This window comes from Schistocerca nitens, chromosome 11 (assembly GCF_023898315.1).
Source record: "Schistocerca nitens isolate TAMUIC-IGC-003100 chromosome 11, iqSchNite1.1, whole genome shotgun sequence".
NCBI classification, from domain to species: Eukaryota; Metazoa; Arthropoda; class Insecta; order Orthoptera; family Acrididae; genus Schistocerca; species Schistocerca nitens.
The window spans coordinates 37,094,764-37,114,965 of NC_064624.1; the positions used below are offsets into that span (position 1 = coordinate 37,094,764).

Sequence of the window (20,202 nt, forward strand, 5' to 3'; positions counted from 1 at the left end):
AGTTCTAGTAATACAGAGATACAAAGAGTAAGCTTCTTCATTTAGTTTATCTTTCTTCTTATAAAGGTCACTGATTCTGTCACTCATGATTTGTTTCACCAGTTTAGAGAGACGCCATTTGACACCGAATTACGTGAAGGCTTTTATCAATGTGAAACAGTGTAAGAAGTTTCCATCTACTAAAGCTCTACTTGTGCTCATAACGTAAAGAAGCAATTCTAACAACTCACAAGCTAAACTACTTCACCTGCTCAAAGATAATGTTTAAATCCATATGGGTAAAGTGTAACAAAATATTTTATTTTTTCTGTTTCCTCGTTTCCAACCTGGAGCGTACTGTAATACTGTAACACTGTCATCTTTACCCTAAAGTAAAAACAGGACTGCTAAAGTGAATACACACACAATTGATTACTATCTGATTATTTTCACCACAGCTCAGCAAGATAACTTCTATGTAGTCATATAAATTCTAAAATTACCTCTTTATTCACACCCTTCTCCAACTCTTCTTTTACATTCATGCTGCATGGGTAAACTTGGGCCTGTGGCAAAAATAACAGACTGTAATAAGTACTTTTAAGCAGTCACAGTCCTCCCATATTATATAAAATGTATCACACAGATAAACCCCAACCGTCACACTACTTTATAACTAAATAGTAGTTACTGTTAAGTGTTCTCTTTCGAGTTCAAAATTCTCAGTGAGGAGTTCACTATGGTATACTTCACTTGGAGGCAGCAAAAAATTGTAAGACTGATTAATAACATTGCCTTTGAAAATTCATTATGATCTTCCATTTCAGCCTTCTCCCTATACTATTGTTTTCAATCATATTTTCTAGCTTCATTATACTACCATAATATTTATATATAATGGTAGTATAACCAAGTAAAATAACACAGCTACTACCTGAAACAATGACTTCAATGTTGTTCATAAAATCGATGTTGTTCATATCAAATTACAATACAGTTTACACCAACTGTGTGGGGGAGCAGAAACTGGACTGTCAAGAGCCACATCACTCATACTATTTGTACGATCAGAATCATAAAATGTCTAGAACGGTTACACCAAAACCTTGTTGCACTGAACGCTTATTTATGATAAAATTATAAAGCACACACACACACACACACACACACACACACACACACACACACACACACTACCTTGGCACACTACTTAATACTATTCTAACTTCATGAATTCCTTTTGGTGGGACAAGCATATTTCTAACAATACAAAAAGAGAGTAGGCTACAGGCTACACCAGTCCTATTCTGTGGATCTGAACTATGGGTTTACTTGCTGATCTCAAAAGAAGACAAATTTCTGGAAAGATTATTTATGGAACAGCACCAGCATATGAAGACTGAAAAACCCATAATGTCAAAGGAAGTGCTGGAATGGGAACAAATGAAACAGTAATAGCATAGGAAGAAAATCATTAAACTGATATTGGGATCTGTTGAGGATGTTAGATAATTAGCAGCCAAAGAATAATTTTTTATTGGAAATCATCTTACTCATAGAAACAAAGAAGACTACTTAACTTTCAGAAAGAACATATCGACAAAATAATGAAGCAAAATGGCGTACGCAAAGAAGATGCCTTGAAGAGAGATGCTGAGCAGAAGACAGAAAGAATACAGCAACATGCTATTAATTGATCTTTGTATTAATTAACTGCCTACAATAATACTAATATACTAGTACAAATAATGATGATTATGATTTTATTATTATTACTATCTGAGGCATGGCGGGCTACCTCTTTGAATTCCCATCCTGCACCTGGTGATGTCACTTCTTTGGCTTGGAGCTTGTGGTGGCATGGGGCACGATAGAGCCACACAGGGTACGTCGACAGTATTTGCCATTTAGCCAAAATTGACAGAATGGAGTGACTAGTAGCCCTTCAAAAGTTATGTCAAGTTAATAATTGCAGGCACAGGTGTTAACAAAAGACAGTACATTGGTGTGGTCTTGGCTATCTGTATTTGCTATTTGTTCTTCTCTGTGGAAGTCACATTATGCAACAAGCTTTCTCATCTGAAAAACTGCCCAATTTCAGTTGTGTTGCATGACTTAATACCTTGTGGTATTGCCTTTGAAGGGGTTAGGGTAGTGTCTAGCAACTAGACAAGCTTGTTATTGCTATTCAATTCCCCATGTTCAGCAGTGGATTCGATGATTTGGTAATCCTGAATACTGTTTTAAGTGTGACCATGTTTAGCCTTAGACCGAATTTTTGATGAGAATCATCTGACGAGTCCATTGATCTACCCAACTATCGTGGCCGTGCAGTTGTATTAAGTGAGAATGACAGTGGAATTTAGATGCTCCTTAGTCTGCTCCAGTTTTCTACTGTTGTGGCACACTTTGATTCTTTTGGACTTGGACTCAGGGCATGCTAATCATGCTGTGGCTCTTAACATTGCCTCTGTACATCAGCCTCATGGAATTCACCACTGCCAGCTACCGATGGGCTGCCTTCACTCAAGTTACGTAAATCACTATTCGAAATTTGTACTAAAATTTTGTACATTTTGATTTTTGGGGGTCTGTTGGGTCGAGTGCTTTTGTTGTACGTACTGTCGAGCACTGTTAGAATGGTCACATGCTGATCATCTCTATGTGAATCACATGTCACATTCAGATGTCATCCAGACTTGTGAAAATATAGGCTGTTGGTAAGTAACAGGCACATTTGATGCTCACAGACTGGAACAAGCAAAAGTGTGTAAAACCATCAAGTGTTACTGAGCACTGAATGTTTTTCGTGTTCGTTCACTGGCCATATGTGAGGTGGAGAGTGAAAGAAATTTATTCCATCTCAGGGCAAGTTACTGATTACCAGATTTAATTGTTCAATTGTTTGTTATTTTAAAGTTGTCATGGAGTGACCTTTTCTCACCTGTTATTTATCTACTGCTACAAGTTGGTTCTGACTACTAATTACTGGTTTTCCTTTTTAAAGGGTGTTCTTGAGCTGCTATGCATGCACGTTCACATACTGAATCACTTTCGGATTTTCTACAGTATGCCTTAATAGAATTTTCACTGTGTCTGAAACCAGTTATATCGATCTGTGCATGCTCATTCTCTTGTTAATTACTTAACTGCTCACTGGTGCAAGATTTAAAGAGACTTGCTCTGTCTGTCTGCCTGAAGGTAGCTCTAGAAATCAGTGCACCTGTTTACTTTATTAAATTATCTAGATGCACTTGGAGGTGTATTTTAAGAATTTCCTTTTTCTAGGGGTCCCGAGGCAGCTATAAATTGCTCTGTCTTTCAGTATAGCTTTGAGATGAGTTAGGCTTCTGTGTTGTCTTAAAGAGACATCTGTTTCCAGATAATTATTTGTTCATTTGTTGAAGCATTTTCTCAGTTGCGGTTTTCCCCTTTTCCTGCTGGATGTTTGGTTGGTAACAGAGGATAGTTATTTTCCTGGAAGTAAAGGGGGAAGGTGTCATACTGTCATTCACCATGAGGTGTGTGTTTGCAGGTATCCACTGCTGAACATGGGGTCCCACAACTGTCCCAGTTTGTCCTCATTGAAAAATCAACAGTTTATCTACGAAATAAAAGTTTGTCAGCTTCCATGTAAGGGCAGTGTTGCCGGACTTGTGGACGACCCCTTGGTGATTAGTACCAACTGCACCATGGAGGTATATGTAGCACTAGCTGCCTGAGCTCCGGCCATGACACCATGACAATCTTGTATCAGAATGTAGTGTGTTTAGAAAGTAGTCAGCCCCATCATAAGCAAATACATACAATTCAGGCACAATTGATCCACTGGGATAATCACTTGTGCAGTATTGCACAATGTAATCTCTATTCAGAGCAGATTACATTAGCTTTGCAATTACAGGGACAGCTGCCTTGATTTAGACAAATTAGGAGCAATAGGTGGTGAACAAGATTCTCCCACCAACATATAACTGCTGGAAGTAGTAGGAATGCTACGGACACCTTTAAGGACCTCAGGAGAATTCATTTGGGAAATTACCGTACCAAATAATGTTACTGCTGCAAGCTATAATGGAACTTTCAATGTAGAATTTAAAGACAGGTGAAATCCATCATATGGATCATGGTCAAATTTATGTTTCATGCTGACACTTTGGCCATCACTGACAATGTTGTTGTTCAGACGCTGGACCCCCTATGTTACGCCATGTTTTCAATCAAATTTTACATGAAAGTGCAACATCAAGGGATTTGTAAAAATCAATTATTGGCCTGAAATTGTCACCTCATATTAAGAGGCTACTCAGGCATAAACATTTTTGGCTATTGCAGTTTCCTCATGAACTTTTTCCTAGGTTCATAGATGAATGCATATGACCATTCCATCCCTGGAATTGCAAGTCACAGAGATACAAATACTCAATAATATATTACAGAAAATGCAGTCACAGGACTGTTCATGGATTACCTTCGCTAATAATTGCACATCTTTTACTGAATTAGAGGCTTTGGTGTCTGCTATTGAAGTCCAAGTTTCACAGACCAGCAGTGATGGGGGTTTAAGTGTCATTATCAGGATGGGGATCGAGATTACAAGCAATTTAAAAGGGGGCCACCCATAAGGAAAAAGTGTAGGATGTGTTTCCAGTGTAACAAAGAGGGGTATTTTGTATGGCGATGTCTGCTTACATGGAAGGAGAATCAAACAGCTGACGTCACACGGCATGGAAGAGGCACGGTAGTGTTCTACTGCCTAAGGGCTGGATCTGTGCCAAGTCCAAGGTACGGGAACCTCTGCCTTGTCTTTGGGTACAACTTAACCAGGAACGAATGTGTGCCCTCCTCAACTCTGGTAGTTCAGTTTCTCAGTTAGATTATCTGTGGCAGTTGAAGTTCCGCCATACCTGTAAATTGCCTTGTTTGCATCCGTCCTCCCAATGTTGAGCTCTCACTGGGCACATGTTGCCTCTGAGTATTGGAAAATTTTCTTGGCCTGTGAAGTGGATAGTAACTAAAAATCTTTCAGTGAACTTAATTTTGCAGTGTGTTTTTGTAAGTGGTAGTGGGTTTGTGCTAGTTTGTCAAGGCAGGGTTGTTTATTTTAAATTTAACCCAGCTGAAACATTCACATTGTGCTCCTGTCAGGTTGCCACAGGAATTCATAGTGTGTTACGGCAATGTTTGCCATTTCAGCTCAGTCACCTTCATCCAGTAGAGGTGATGCTGGTACTGGAAGTTTTTGATCGATTACCAAAGATCTTAACTAACAGATTGGACATCACCGATAAAATCCAGTACAAGATTTGCCTTACAAATGACATTCCAGAGAGTTTTTCTCCATCAAAGATGAAATGTATATGTGCTTTGATTAATAATGTGTTGTTCAATGGGGTCATCAGGCCCTCAACTTCAGCCTATGCTTCTACCATATTCTCAGTATCTATGGGCAGCAGTGGGGTGTTTCATCCTGTTGTGGGTTGTCGTGCAGTTAATGAGAACATAGTTTTGGAATCTGTGCCACTTCCCAATCTGCATAATTCTTTTACTTGGTTCAGTCAGGCTCAGTATTTTGCTGTCCTGGATCTCAATCTCGCATATTATCAGATCATGTTAACAGAGGATTCCAAGTATATTACTGCCTGCTGTACAGATTGGAACCTCCACAATTTTAACAGGGTGCCCTTTGGTTTTTCAACGGGAGTTACCATTATGTCTTGCCTTCTAGATTGTGTTTTGGGTGATTTCACATTCAAGTGTGTGTCTAATTATCTAGATGGCATGATTGTTTACAGTTCTAGTCTGTCTGAACACCTGCAACATCTTGAGGCAGTTCTGGTTTACCAGAGGGAGGTGGGACTTACTGTGAAACCATCTAAAATACACTGGCACATAGTTTTCATCCTTGAGACATCTTAGTTTCACTGATTGGATTGAAATTGACCAGGAGCATACTAGTGATTTGCGAAAATTTCCAGCTCCTAGAAATAAGAAAGGTGTGGCACGGTTCATAGGCATGACAATTTTTTTTCAAAAGTCTGTGCCGAATTTTATTAAATTAGTGGGGTTCCTTAATGATTTAAGAAATTTCATATGGGATGAAAGTCATCCAGAATCTTCTGAAGCCATTAAGGTGGTGCTTAGTAACCCACTAGTATTAGACATACCCAACTCTGAGGTCATGTTCTTCTTGCAGACAGACACCTAATTCTCCTGGAGTAGAAACTGGTAGCTGTCCTCCTGCAGGAACAGAATGGCAGGGGAGGTGTTGTATGCTGATGCCCTATAGCAATGCACCTTAGGAACTTTCACCTGCAGAGATGAAATATTCTAAGTATGAATGGGAAGCGTTGGCAGTTCTGTTTGCCGTTAAGAAATTCAGATTTTATTTTGAACACCAGGAGTTTTGTTTAGAGACTGACAATCAAGCTCTTAGGTTTTGGCTCATTATTTCCATAACACCCTCTTAGGCATTTATAAAACTATTGTCAAGATCAGACAACACATCACCTGGTCCTCCCTGTATAAGCAAGCCTGGAGGTTGGTGGGGTCAAGATCACTCAACATGTCACCTGGTCACCCCTGAATAAGGCTGTCCAGAGGTTGGTGGAGGAGTGTGAGAGCCGTAAGGGAGCTGAGCCCAACCTGAATTCACTCAAGGGGCTTTTAGAGTCCACCTGTTAGGAATGCCTGATGAATTAACTTTGTATGGATTACATAGGTCCACTTCCTCGTGTGTGTGTGTGTGTGTGTGTGTGTGTGTGTGTATTAGGCACCTACTAGTTATCATGGATGACTTTTCTCGTTTTTTTTTGACACATTCCGAGCAGAGAAATGACCATCCTGGTAGTTAGCCAGCATTTGTTATGAATTTTTTGTTTCCAGGCCACCAAGGATGCTTGATAGCTTCTGTTTCCCAGCTATTTGTGAGGTTCTGCTTTGACAATGGAATTAAAGATGTGACCACAAATCCTTTTACCAGCATACTTTGCTGACCAGGTGAACTGCAAGTTGAAGGCTGTGCTTATCTTTCACAACAAGGCTCAGACAACGTGGCTCAATTTTATCTTTAACACTGCACAACCCAAGTCCCTGGAGGTTGTTCCATTATCCCTTATGTTAGCACATCCGGTCAATTCTCCTCTTGTCAACCTGTAGTCAATCAATGATTTGCTTCAAGAACAAGTCACCCTAGTAGTAACACAGCACAACTGGAGCCAGGCTAGACATAATACCAAAATTGTCCGTCACAGGTTATCCATCTGTTACAATCAGGGGCTAAAAGGTTCAATGGAAAGGCTGGGGACAGAGTGTTAGTCCGAAACCCTAATATTGCTGAAAAGGGGGAGTTAGGGTTCGATAGCAAGCTATCTCCTCAGTTGTTGGGACCCTGTCAGCATGGTGAGCTCGGCAAACCATCTGGTTCTGAATTTATGGACGAGTAAAGCCTCACACATGCACATTACTCATATCAAGGAGAGGCATATGTAAAGGGCTCCTTAATGGTGGGGAATGGGGATTTTGGTTTGGTGGAGGAGGCTGAACCATGGTGGGCTCCCTCTTTGAATTCGAGCCCCATGTGCCTGGCAGATGTCACTTCTCACAGCTCAGAGCTCGTGGCAGAAGTGGGCATTGTGGAGCAACAATGGGTGTAGAGGAACAGCAGTGGATCTCACGGGCAGTCGGTGTCTTGAAGCTGGACTGGAGGGTGAGCCATGCAGGGCTCTCTTTGGCTGAGCTTTATGTGGCAGTATCATTATACCATCACAATCATTACAATAAAACAACTGTCTTTCAATAATGGTAACTGCCATAGGCTGATCAGCCCAAGATTATCATCACTCATCTAAAAGCTGGTATGTACACCTCTGGCACAGACAACAGTAGGGAGACATAGTGGCATGGAAGCAATGAGGCCTTCCTAGATCACTGGAGGAAGTTGGAACCATATTTATACAATCAGGTCACCTCATTCCCATAAATTCTGGAAGGGGGCATGATCTCTGACGTTATGTTAAATCACATCCCATATCTGTTCGACCAGGTTCAGGGCTGGTGAGTTGGGTGGCCAACACATCAATTGGAACTCACCACTGTGTTGCTGAAACCACTCTATCACACTCATGGCCTTGTGAAATGGTGCATTGTTTTCATAAAAAATGCCACTGCCAGTGGGAAACATGATCGTCATGAAGGAGTGGACCTAACATGAACCATGGACCGTGGCACTGGTAGCGAGGCTTGCGTGCCTCAGCGATACAGATAGTCGTTCTTTAAGTGCAACCCCAACGGAGGGGTATCTGTTGTGGGACCAGACACATATGTGGTCCATTAAGAGGGGCAGCAGTCTTTTCAGTAGTTGCAGGGGCAACATTCAGGATGAATGACTGATCTGGTCTTGTAACATTAACCAAAACAGCCTTGCTGTGCTGGTACTGTAAACGGATGAAAGCAAGGGGAAACTATAGCCGTAATTTTTCACGAGGGGATGCAGCTTTACTGTTGATTAAATGATGATGGTGTCCTCTTGGGTAAAATATTCCGGAAGTCAAATAGTCCCCCATTCAGATCTCCAGGATGACATCGTTATCAGGAGACAGAAAACTTATGTTCTACAAATTGGAACATGGAATGTCAGACCCTTTAATCAGGCAGGTAGGTTAGAAAATATAAAAAGGGAAATGGATAGCGTAAAGATAAATATGGTGGGAATTGGTTAAGTTTGATGGCATGAAGAATAAGACTTCTGGTCAGATGAATACAGGATTATAAATACAAAATCATATAGGGGTAATGGAGGAGTAGGTTTAAAAATGAATAAAAAACAGGAGTGCGAGTAAGCAACTATGAACAGCATAGTGAATGCAGTATTGTAGCCAAGATAGACACGAAGCCCACACTTACCACAGTATTACAAGTTCATATGCCAACTAGGTCCCCAGGTGATGAAGAGATTAAAGAAATGTATGATGAGGTAAAAGAAATTATTCAGATAATGAAGGGAGACGAAAATTTAATAGTCAGAGGGGAGTGAAACTCAATAATAGGAAAAGGAAGAGCAGGAAAAGTAGGAGGTGAATATGGAGTGTGGGTAAGGAATGAAAGAGGAAGCTGTCTGGTAGAATTTTGCACAAAGCACAACTTCATCATACACTATGTGCTCAAAAGCATCGGGACACCCCCAAAAACTTACTTTTTCATATTTGGGGCATTTTGCTGCCACCTGCTCCAAATCAGAGACCTCAGTAGTGATTATACATCGTGAGAGAGCAAAATGGGGCGCTCCGCGGAACTCACTGACTTTGAATGTGGTCAGGTGATAGGGTGTCATTGGTGTCACATGTCTATATGCGAGCTTTCCATACTCCTGAACATCCCTAGGTCCACTGTTTCAGATGAGATAGTAAAGTGGAAGCATGAAGGGACACATGCAGCACAAAAGCATACAGGCCAATCTTGTCTGCTGACTGAAAGATACTGCCGACATTTGGAGATGGTTGTAATGTGTAATACGCAGATATCTAAACAGACCTGAAAGAACTGCAAAAACGTAGGAATTGTAAGAGACGGGATCTGGATAAAGTGAAAGGATCAGAGGTTGTAGAGAGTTTCAGAGAGCATTAGGGAACCATTGACAAGGACATGGGTAAGAGATACAGCACAAGAGGGAAGGGTAGCTTTGAGAGATTACTACTGAAAGTAGCAGAGGATCAAGTAGGTAAAAAGATGATGCTAGTAGAAATCCTTGGGTAACAGAGGAGATACTGAATTTAATAGATGAATGGTGAAAATATAAAAATACAGTAAATGAAGCAGGCTGAAAGGAATACAAACGTCTCAAAAATGAGATCAACAGGAAGTGCAAAATGGCTCAGCAAGGATGGTAACAGGACAAATTTAAGGATGTAGAGGCATATATGACTAGGGGTAAGACAGACACTGCCTACTGGAATACTGAAGAGACCTATAGAGGGTCTACACAAAGGCGATGCACTTGCGGGCAATATTTTGAAAATGGAAGAGAACATAGATGAGGTTGAAATGGGAGATACGATACTGCGTGAAGAATTTGACAGTGCTGAAAGACATAAGTTGAAACAAGGCCCTGGGAGAAGACAACATCCATTAAAACTACTGATAGCCTTGGGACAGCCAGCCTTGAAAAAACTCTGCCATCTGGTCAGAAAAATGTATGAGACAGGCAAAATACCCCCAGACTTCAAGAAGAATATAATAATTGCAATCCCAAAGAAAGAAAACGTTGACAGGCGTGAAAATTACCGATCTATCAGTTTAATAAGTCATGGCTGTAGAATACTAACATGAATTCTTTACAGTAGAATGGAAAAACTGGTAGGTGCCGACCGCAGGGAAGATTAGTTTGGATTCCGTAGAAACGTTGGAACATGTGAGGCAATACCAACCCTATGATTTATCTTACCAGGTGCATTCAAGTTCTAAGGCCTCCGATTTTTTTTTTCTACTTAACTACTCACCGGAAATCGATGAAACTGGCGTTACTTCTCGACGTAATCGCCTTGCAGATGTACACATTTTTCACAACACTGACGCCATGATTCAATGGCAGCGGCGAAGGCTTCTTTAGGAGTCTTTTTTGACCACTGGAAAATTGCTGAGGCAATAGCAGCACGGCTGGTGAATGTGCAGCCACGGAGAGTGTCTTTCATTGTTGGAAAAAGCAAAAAGTCACTAGGAGCCAGGTCAGGTGAGTAGGGAGCATGAGGAATCACTTCAAAGTTGTTATCACGAAGAAACTGTTGCATAACGTTAGCCCGATGTGCGGGTGCGTTGTCTTTGTGAAACTGCACACGCGCAGCCCTTCCCAGACGTTTTTGTTGCAGTGCAGGAAGGAATTTGTTCTTCAAAACATTTTCGTAGGATGCACCTGTTACCGTAGTGCCCTTTGGAATGCAATGGGTAAGGATTACACCCTCGCTGTCCCAGAACATGGACACCATCATTTTTTGAGCACTGGCGGTTACCCGAAATTTTTTTGGGTGCGGTGAATCTGTGTGCTTCCATTGAGCTGACTGGCGCTTTGTTTCTGGATTGAAAAATGGCATCCACGTCTCATCCATTGTCACAACCGACGAAAAGAAAGTGCGACTCATGCTGTCATTGCGCGTCAACATTGCTTGGCAACATGCCACACGGGCAGCCATGTGGTCGTCCGTCAGCATTCGTGGCACCCACCTGGATGACACTTTTCGCATTTTCAGGTCGTCATGCAGGATTGTGTGCACAGAACCCACAGAAATGCCAACTCTGGAGGCGATCTGTTCAACAGTCATTCGGCGATCCCCCAACACAATTCTCTCCACTTTCTCAATCATGTCGTCAGACCGGCTGGTGCGAGCCCCAGGTTGTTTCAGTTTGTTGTCACACGATGTTCTGCCTTCATTAAACTGTCGCACCCACGAACTCAGTTTTGACACACCCATAACTCCATCACCACATGTCTCCTTCAACTGTCGATGAATTTCAATTGGTTTCACACCACGCAAATTCAGAAAACGAATTATTGCACGCTGTTCAAGTAAGGAAAATGTCGTCATTTTAAGTATTTAAAACAGTTCTCATTCTCGCCGCTGGCGGTAAAATTCCATCTGCCGTACGGTGCTGTGATCTCTGGGCCGTATTGACAATGAACGCAGACTCATTTTAAAACAATGCGCATGTTTCTATCTCTTTCCAGTCCAGAGAAAAAAAATCGGAGGCCTTGAATGCACCTCGTAGATGATAGATGAAGGAAAGGCAAACCTACATTTCTAGTATTTGTAAACTTAGAGAAAGCTTTCGGAAATGTTGACTAGCATAATCTCTTTCAATTCTGAAGGTGGCAGTCGTCAAATGCAGGGAGTGAAAGGCTATTTACAATTTGTACAGAATCCAGATGGCAGTTATAATAGGGGAGGAGCGATAGGAAAGCAGCGGTTGGGAAGGGAGTGAGACAGGGTTCTAGCCTATTCCTCGTGTCGCTCAGTCTGTATATTGAGCAAGCAAATCCAGAGAGAAGAAATAAAAACTTTGAGGTTAGGCAATGACATTGTAATTCTGTCAGAGACATTAAAGGGCCTGGAAGATCAGTTGAACAGAATGGGCAGTGCATTCAAAGAGGGATATAAGACGAACATCAACAAAAGCCAAACAAGGATAATGGAACGTAGTCTAATTAAATTGGGTGATGATGACAGAATTACATTATGAAATAAGACAATTAAGGTAGTAGATAAGTTTTGCTATTTGGGGAGCAAAATAACTGATGATTGTTGAAATAGAGAGAATATAAAATGTAGTCTGGCAATGCCAAGGAAAGCATTTCTGAAGAAGAGAAATTTGTTCACATTGAGTATACATTTAAGTGTCAGGAAGTCTTTTCTGAAAGTATTTGCATTGAGTGTATCCATGTATGGAAGTGAAACATGGATGATAAATATTTTAGACGAGAAGAGAAGAGAAGCTTTCGAAACGTGGTGCTACAGAAGAATGCTGAAGATTAGATGGGTAGATTATGTGACTAATGAGGAGATAGTGAATAGAATTGGGGAGAAGAGGAATTTGTGGCACAACTTAACTATAGGGTGGCATACAAAATGTGTTACCAATTGTTTCTTTTACAATTTACACCACACATTAGATACTCCGCTGCGATCTCTACAGCAGTACCAGCAGAGCTTGGAAAAACAAATGAGTTACGAAATGACATGTAATTCACGATACTGCCACCAGGAGACTAGTAACCAGCAATGGCCGACAATGGAAGACTGACGACACAGCAATGATCGGCAATTGTGTTACTTTTTCATGAAACGAAAAGCCTTGTTGCGACTCGGAGGCGTTTTCGACAACAGTTTAACACACGATGGGTCCCTTGCACGAAGACCATTCACGGGTTGTACGATAAATTTGTACAGGAAGGAACAGTATTGGATCCAAAGCGACCTCGGCCTAAGCCTGTTTGTTCGTCGGAGAATATTGAAGCAGTACGAGTTGCTGTACAGAGAAGTCCTGGGAAATTGTGTAGAAAGGCAGCAGTGCAACCGGGAATATCCAATCGCTCCATTCAATGCATTCTTAAAAGTGACCTCCATATGTATCCATACAAGATGACCTGTGCACAAAAGCTCACTGAAGAACACAAGCAGCAGAGACTATTGTTTGCTCAGTGGGTGGAGGATAGGGAAGAAACTCTCAACAACGTTTGGTTTCCAGATGAGGTGCATTTTCATTTATATGGTGTGGTTAACAAACAAAACGTACGCTTTTGGGCCACAGAAAACCCACAAGTGCTTCATGAACAACATTATGCTCCGAGGATTACAGCATGGGCAGCAATTTCCAGTCACGGACTTACTGGACTCTTTTTCTTTGAAGAAACTGAACAGCGAACATTATTTGAGCATGCTTCGCAATAGATTCATTCCACAGCTTCTTGCTACTGCCTTGCCCTTCAAAACACACACTGATTCATGCAAGGTGGAGCAAGGCCACATACTGCAAACACTGTGTTGGAGTTTTTACACGAGCATTTCGACATGCGGATCATTTCACTCAGGTTTCCAGGTCGCTTCAATGACGGACAAAATTGGCCCCCCCAATAGTTCAGACCTCAATCCATGTGACTCTTTCCGTTGGGGGTACCTAAAGGAAAAAACTTCCTGAAACGTCCACATGATTCAATGGAGCTCAGAAGACTTATTCTTTAAGCTTGCAGTGAAATTATGGAAGACATGTGCTGTGGGGTACTCACTTACTTCAGTGTTCATTTGAAGGAAGTTAGGAAACGAAATGGTGGACATATTGAGCATGTACTGAGTTAGATCAAATCTCCATGGACGGCTCTTCATTGTAGTATATGTTCCTTTCAGATTGTATTAACAATAAAGTTTATATTCAAAATCAAAATGGTGACACATTTCGTGCGCCACCCTATAGAAGAAGGGACTGGTTGGTAGGACAAGTTCTGAGCCATCAAGGGATCATCAATTTAGTATTGGAGGGAAGGGTGGAGGGTGAAAATCATAGAGGACGACCAAGGCATGAATACACTAAACAGATTGAGGAGGATGTGGGTTGCAGTAGTTACTCGGGGATGAAGAAGCTTGCACAGGATAGAGTAGCATGGAGAGCTGCATCAATCCAGTCTCGGCACTGAAGAGCACAACAACAACAGAAGGGGTGGATGTGCTTTGCAACCAGTTTACGATACTTCTTTGGTGACAAAGTGCCTTGCACAAGCTCCACTGGCCTCATGGGTGCCCACGTGGTTGTTTCCCAGAGTATAATGGAGGCCCCGACAGTACAGGAGTCAAGGGGTTGTTCCCCTTGTGGGTGACGGAAATGCACCCTCCCAAAGGCACGATGAAGGTATCAGGATTCATCAGACCACGCAGTACTCTGCCATTGTGCCAACATCCAGCGCCAAAGGTTACATGCCTATTTCAGTTGTTGTCAATGTCATGGCGTGGGTCATCAGCTGCACAGACTCATCATTAGGAGTGTTTGGAGCAGTGTGCATTCAGACACAATTATACTCTGCCCAGCATTAATGTCTGATGTTAGTTACACCACAGTTTGTGGCCTGTCTTGTTTTACCAGTCTGCCCAGCCTATGATGTCTACCATCTGTGATGAGGAGTACTTGCCCAACCCTATAACGTCTGGCCATGGTCTCACCTTTGTTTTGCCATGTGTTGAAGACAACTGCCACAGTACTACTTCAACACCCGGCAAGCTGTGCAGCCTCCAAAATGCTCATACCAAGCCTTCGGGCCATCAAAATCTGCTATCAGTCAAACTCAGATTGTGCGCATTCCCTATTTTACAAGACAAGATGCTCACTGATACTCCATGCAACGTGCGTGTGTCTGACTAGAAGACAAGGTGAGATGCTATTGCCTGGATGAGTTTATACTGATAGTAGATCAGTGATAATGTTTTGGCTGCTGTGTATATGGATTTATTATTATGACTTCCAAGTGGATGCTGGGCAATGCCAAGGGAACCATTCTGCAACATTTTAGGCAATTGTCAAATACATCAATTTATTACAAGGGTGTACCAGAAAATAATGCCTCCAAAATTTAGATTCTGTTCTTAATATCAGTTGTCATGCATATTACACTGTTGATGTTACCACTTTGCTGACACAGTATGCAGCACCCTCCTAATGAACAGTTCTGAACTGCAGGTTGTAACATGGGTGTGTGTGTGTGTGTGTATGTGTGTGTGTGTGTGTGTGTGTGTGTTATTTAACTGTGTCAGCACGTGAGAAAACCCTCAGACAACAGAGCACCAATTCAAATAGTTCATCCACATGTGGAGCACCCTCTCCTTCAGCATGACAATGCCAGACCATACACAACTTTTTTTTGCACCTGCAACAGTCTGACGCCTTTGATTCATTATCATTGATCATCCTCCATACTGACCCGGTTTGAGCCAATGAATTTTCAACTGTTTGCAAAATCCAAAGAACACCTTCAAGGACTTAACTTTGATAGTGATGAATTAGTGTGAGCATAGGTGAGGCTGTGGGTCTGCCAACGAAGTCAAGCATTCTACAGTGACGACACCAACAACCTGGTGTCTCACTGGGAGAAAGGTGTTCAGTGCCACGGTGACTATGTTTGAAATAAACATACAAACATGAAGAATAAATATGTTAAATGTTAATTTTTTAATTAAAATACTTCAATAATTTCTGAATAAAAATTTTGTGTCATTACTTTCCAGCATGTGCTCATGCCCAAAATATACACTAATTAAAAATTAACGTTTAATTAATTTGGCAAAGAAGGTGGCTTTCAACTGATACAATGTTAAGGTCATAGGGAAGTTCAGTCCATCAACTAACACAGCACACAGTGTATGAGAAGACTTCTTGTAGGTAAAAGTTACGTTATGGGCACCATTTGGATGTTTTGGTTAACATTAGGCTGTGCTACTGACCAATTTGTTACCATATCCTTTACTTAGCTTTCACATTTCTAGACTTTGTCAACTCACAGCAACACTGCCACTTTTGAACATAGGCTAAACCTTGAGATGCACTATGAATCAGACTCCCACTACAACTAATGTTACAAGGGGGGAGTGGGTCTAGAACCACATTTTAACCTTGTAGCCTTTGAATAGTTCTCCAGTTTAGGTCCAAAGTCAATGGCTTTTCAAACTGCTTTTCATTTACATGATGTGTGTTGCGCATACATATCATTCTGAATGCCAAACCATCATTACATCAGGGGTCAAAGCCAAAGCCTGAACTGTGTTTACTGTATTTAATAAAATCTAGTATTTTTATTTTCTTATCATTTCCTCACAGTGATTGTTTAGGATTACTGTTGTGATAATGCTCGTCAAATGAATTGCAAGCTGTTCACATAGTTTGTATAATCTATAATGAAGTACTCACATATATTCAAATGCAAATGCTGCATTAATGCTATCACAGTACTTCTGCAGTGCACTCAAGATGGATGTTGAAACAGATCTTTTCAGCACAGATAGTTCACAAGCAGTTTGAATGATTGTGTCGGTACGCTCAATTCTCGTTTGCAGGATAAAAATACTAGTGGCACCAAGTGAATTTGTTTGCTGCTGATAGGTGAATACCCTACAACGGTTTGCACTGCATCAGATTTCAAGTGACATGCATATGTAAGATTATTTACACCAGTAACTGTAACATTGTGACAGTTTCACAAACAATATGCGTAACAATATGCAGCAAATGCAGAAAGTGGTTATGAACAAACCTGTCAATATTTGATGTGTAGCCCCATGGCTTCATCAAAACTTTGCTGCCAACATACAAATTCATTCTGCTGTGTAACAATTTATGCTTCCATGTGATATTTGTCTGAAATTTAACTTTACTGCTGAGAGTTCTACTTACATATGGTTCACATATTCAAAGTAAACAAAATGTACTTCTCAGATTAGCGGCCATGCGAGTGTCACTTCAAAATTATTTATAAATAATTTATTTTACATTACCAGTAAATAAATTACAATTCTCATTCCATACCACGATACACTGCAATAATGCATTAAATGCAGCGATACCATTTATAAATTTAATGGCACTGCTAAGATTCACTACAGTCATAATTATTCTTAAGTTGCACATTAAGGTTGTCATTCAAAAGAAGTGTATCAGAGCAGAATATACCCACGTTATGGCAACCAGTTTATCAGTATAATTTGGTTGTGCATTAAAGTTTTCCAGGTTACTAAACATTAAATTGAAACTCTTGCTCAATTCTATGTGAGGTTTAATACAAGGCTTATTTCAATGCACTGTGCAAAATGTGATATTTAAGACTGAAATTTCATCAGTTTAGTAAACCGAATTATTCATGTTTCCAGCTGAATGACATCAATTGTATGTATTCACGCATCACACTGCACACAGAAATTAATGAAACCTTGTTAAGAAATACAAGTAAGCCACTTACCATGAAGTGTATCTCAGTTTGTAATTCATCAGTTTCCTCTTTTTTTATCCACTTACTTGGCTCCTGGTCCATCGCTTCAGTTCTACAGTCTGAAAAGAAAAAAACAATCAAATAAGAAAAGTTTTTGGCCCACTCAGTTTCTGTTTTTACCATGAGGTATAGCTCAAAGGCAGTATTTTCACTCATATATTGCGTGCAGTAAATGGGTGAGTACACAGGAAACAGATTCAAAGTGGCTGAGGAAAAGTGTGTTCATTGATATAAACTCATTCACATTTTGCAGGTCATGAAGAGTGACAACAATCATAAAATAACATGCAATGGAAACTGAGCATTTAAAGTTGCTACTGCTTCTTTGCATCACTGGCTCATGGATACCGTCCTGTTGTGGCAATTATGGAAGATGTGTAATTTTGTGTGCATGCATTAACTTCAGTGTTACAAACAATCACAGCAGTCAATACATTGCAGCGATATTACTTAATAACATCAAATATTTCATTCTATACTTGGTTCATGATGAAAATTCAGACACACAGATTGTTTATCAGTGAATATGCATTTTCAACACAGGCATTACCTTGAAACTTACTTCATCTGTATTCATTCACGGATGTATGCTCAATTTACAAGAAGCATCATCATTTTAGAATCTTTACCTGCGATTAAAGGAAACCAATACCTGCACCATAGACTGCACCCTGCAATGCGGAAGTTCTCATTCTTGATTACCATCAAGATTAAACATTGGTTAGCATTTTCTAACAAAACTGATTTACTGAAACGACTTCATACTAACTGTAACTAAGATGAATGATCTATTGAGTTCAGATGACATGCAATGCTTTATGTTAGATAAATTATAGTTAATCTGTACCTTGTATTTCGCCAGTTCGTAAATAATGTTACAGTACTCTTATACAGAACTCAATTAAAACACACACACTACAACAAACTGGTATTTACATATTTACTACACGAATACTAAAGACACGAATAATCAAAACACAGTGAAAACTAACAAAATGCAACAGAATTACAGCATTACCTTTCTTGCGAACATACTCAAACCATGAAATTATGTAGTACCTGTGGGCACTTGAAAAAATGCTTACGTTAGCCCTAAAATCTGGAGCCGCTATATGTCTACATCAAATCACAGAAAATTATCATCGCAATCATTATTACTGCTAAGTAAGTCAAAATAGCCGTACTAACATAGACAACCTTTGAACTTCACTGTCCGCCTTTTCTCGTAAGCCACGAAGTATATGAGGAGATCACTTCGTAGACAAACTACTCCTGACAGCACGTCAGAAACTCAGCTGTTTCTTTTACGAAGATACACTTAGCGATTTTACCGGTCAGGCCAAAAACAAGCACTAACAACTCAGGTATTTAGTAGTTATGAACATAACCTGAAAAATTACAACATTCACACACCGTCACCAAGCACACTATAGGTGATGTGATCACAATTAAATACAGAATAAAATCTCGTCCTTATGCAACCATTAAAAATTAAAACATAAAGACAGCAGCCTCAAACAGCAGAGTCATCACAAGATATTCGGGAACTATTACACTCATCAAACTCAACTGTTACTGTGATAGAAATTAAGTACCATGTTAATTTACTTCCGAAACACATTTATTCACTTATTCTTGTTTGCAGTTTATAAACGCTTATAAATTACCTGGAGAATGTCACACACAAATTTCCACAACACCATGAGGTTGCTGCTGACTACACAGTACACGAAGGGTGACAGTATCGCAGAACCAGCATGAGCAGATGCATTCAAAACCAGCGCGAATCTTGTCGATCGTGTGGCCAACAGCAGAATTTTACGTCTTCTTCAGTGAGTGTTACGAGATATGCAATTAATAGTTTTTTCTGTATTTTCTATAGTATTTGCGTGCATTAGTGTGAAATAGACCTGATAAATTGAAGACTTCAGTTTTTATTTGCGTCTGAATAGGAAAAGAGAAGTTTCTGTTAAGGACAGTTTCGTGTGTACGCAAACGTTTGTTTACATTCGTAATTTACATTGTTAAATGCGCGGGATCATCAATTAAGTAGAGCACAATACTCAGTATTTACGTATATTAGTGTCATTTAGACTCGATACATTGAAGATAGCAGTTTTTATACATTTTATTAGGTCATTTTTCGCGTGTACGTGAACGTTTGTTTACATTATAAATACGAGGGTTAATCAGTTTAAGTTAGTGTTGAATGCTCAGTATTCACGTCATTTAGGCTCGTTACATTGAAGGTAGCAGTTTTTATACGTTGTATTAGGAAAAGTGATACTGACAGTGAATTCTAACGTCACTTGCATACGTTTGACTAGCGCAGCCTGCGAGCCTTAACAGTTAAGTAGACGTAACATACGGGGTAAATTAGTGTTACACTAAAATGTCTGAGTAAATCAATGTTACAATAAAACTTCTGTGCCCTTCTTACATACGTTTTAGTTAGCAGAAAGCTAATACTCTCCTCGCCGTCTGCTTATTTTCCTTAGCTTGTTGTGGGCATTAGTGATCGTGTACTCTGAGCCTATGGGTTCCTATAAAGTAGAGTTCGTATTTGTGCTTTTCATTCTGAACTCTTATTGTTAGCTAAAGGTTTTGTTTTGTACCTGCATCTGTCAGTTACAATACTCAGTATTTACGTTTATTTGTGTCATTTCGACTCGATACATTGAAGGTAGCCGTTTTTATAGTTTTGTTAGGTCATT

The 20,202-nt window shown here is 40.3% G+C and overlaps 1 protein-coding gene across 6 annotated transcripts in view; it reads right to left on the reverse strand.

Annotated features, from left to right (window-relative positions):
- Positions 1-19,271, reverse strand: part of LOC126213262 (uncharacterized) — a 96,717-nt gene extending 77,446 nt beyond the window's left edge. For 3 of the 6 annotated variants that reach the window (XM_049940924.1, XM_049940919.1, XM_049940923.1), the window contains exons 1-3: positions 19,156-19,271; positions 17,459-17,547; positions 483-545 (exon numbers count right to left, since the gene is read on the reverse strand). In XM_049940924.1, coding sequence (XP_049796881.1) covers positions 483-545; positions 17,459-17,530 — 135 coding nt within the window. In that variant the 5' untranslated portion in view covers positions 17,531-17,547; positions 19,156-19,271. Of the gene's footprint in view, positions 1-482; positions 546-17,458; positions 17,548-18,038; positions 18,160-18,506; positions 18,648-18,685; positions 18,900-19,155 lie in introns of those variants that run through there. The other 3 variants (XM_049940920.1, XM_049940922.1, XM_049940921.1) reach the window with 3 other exon arrangements.
- Positions 19,272-20,202: the final 931 nt, after the last annotated feature.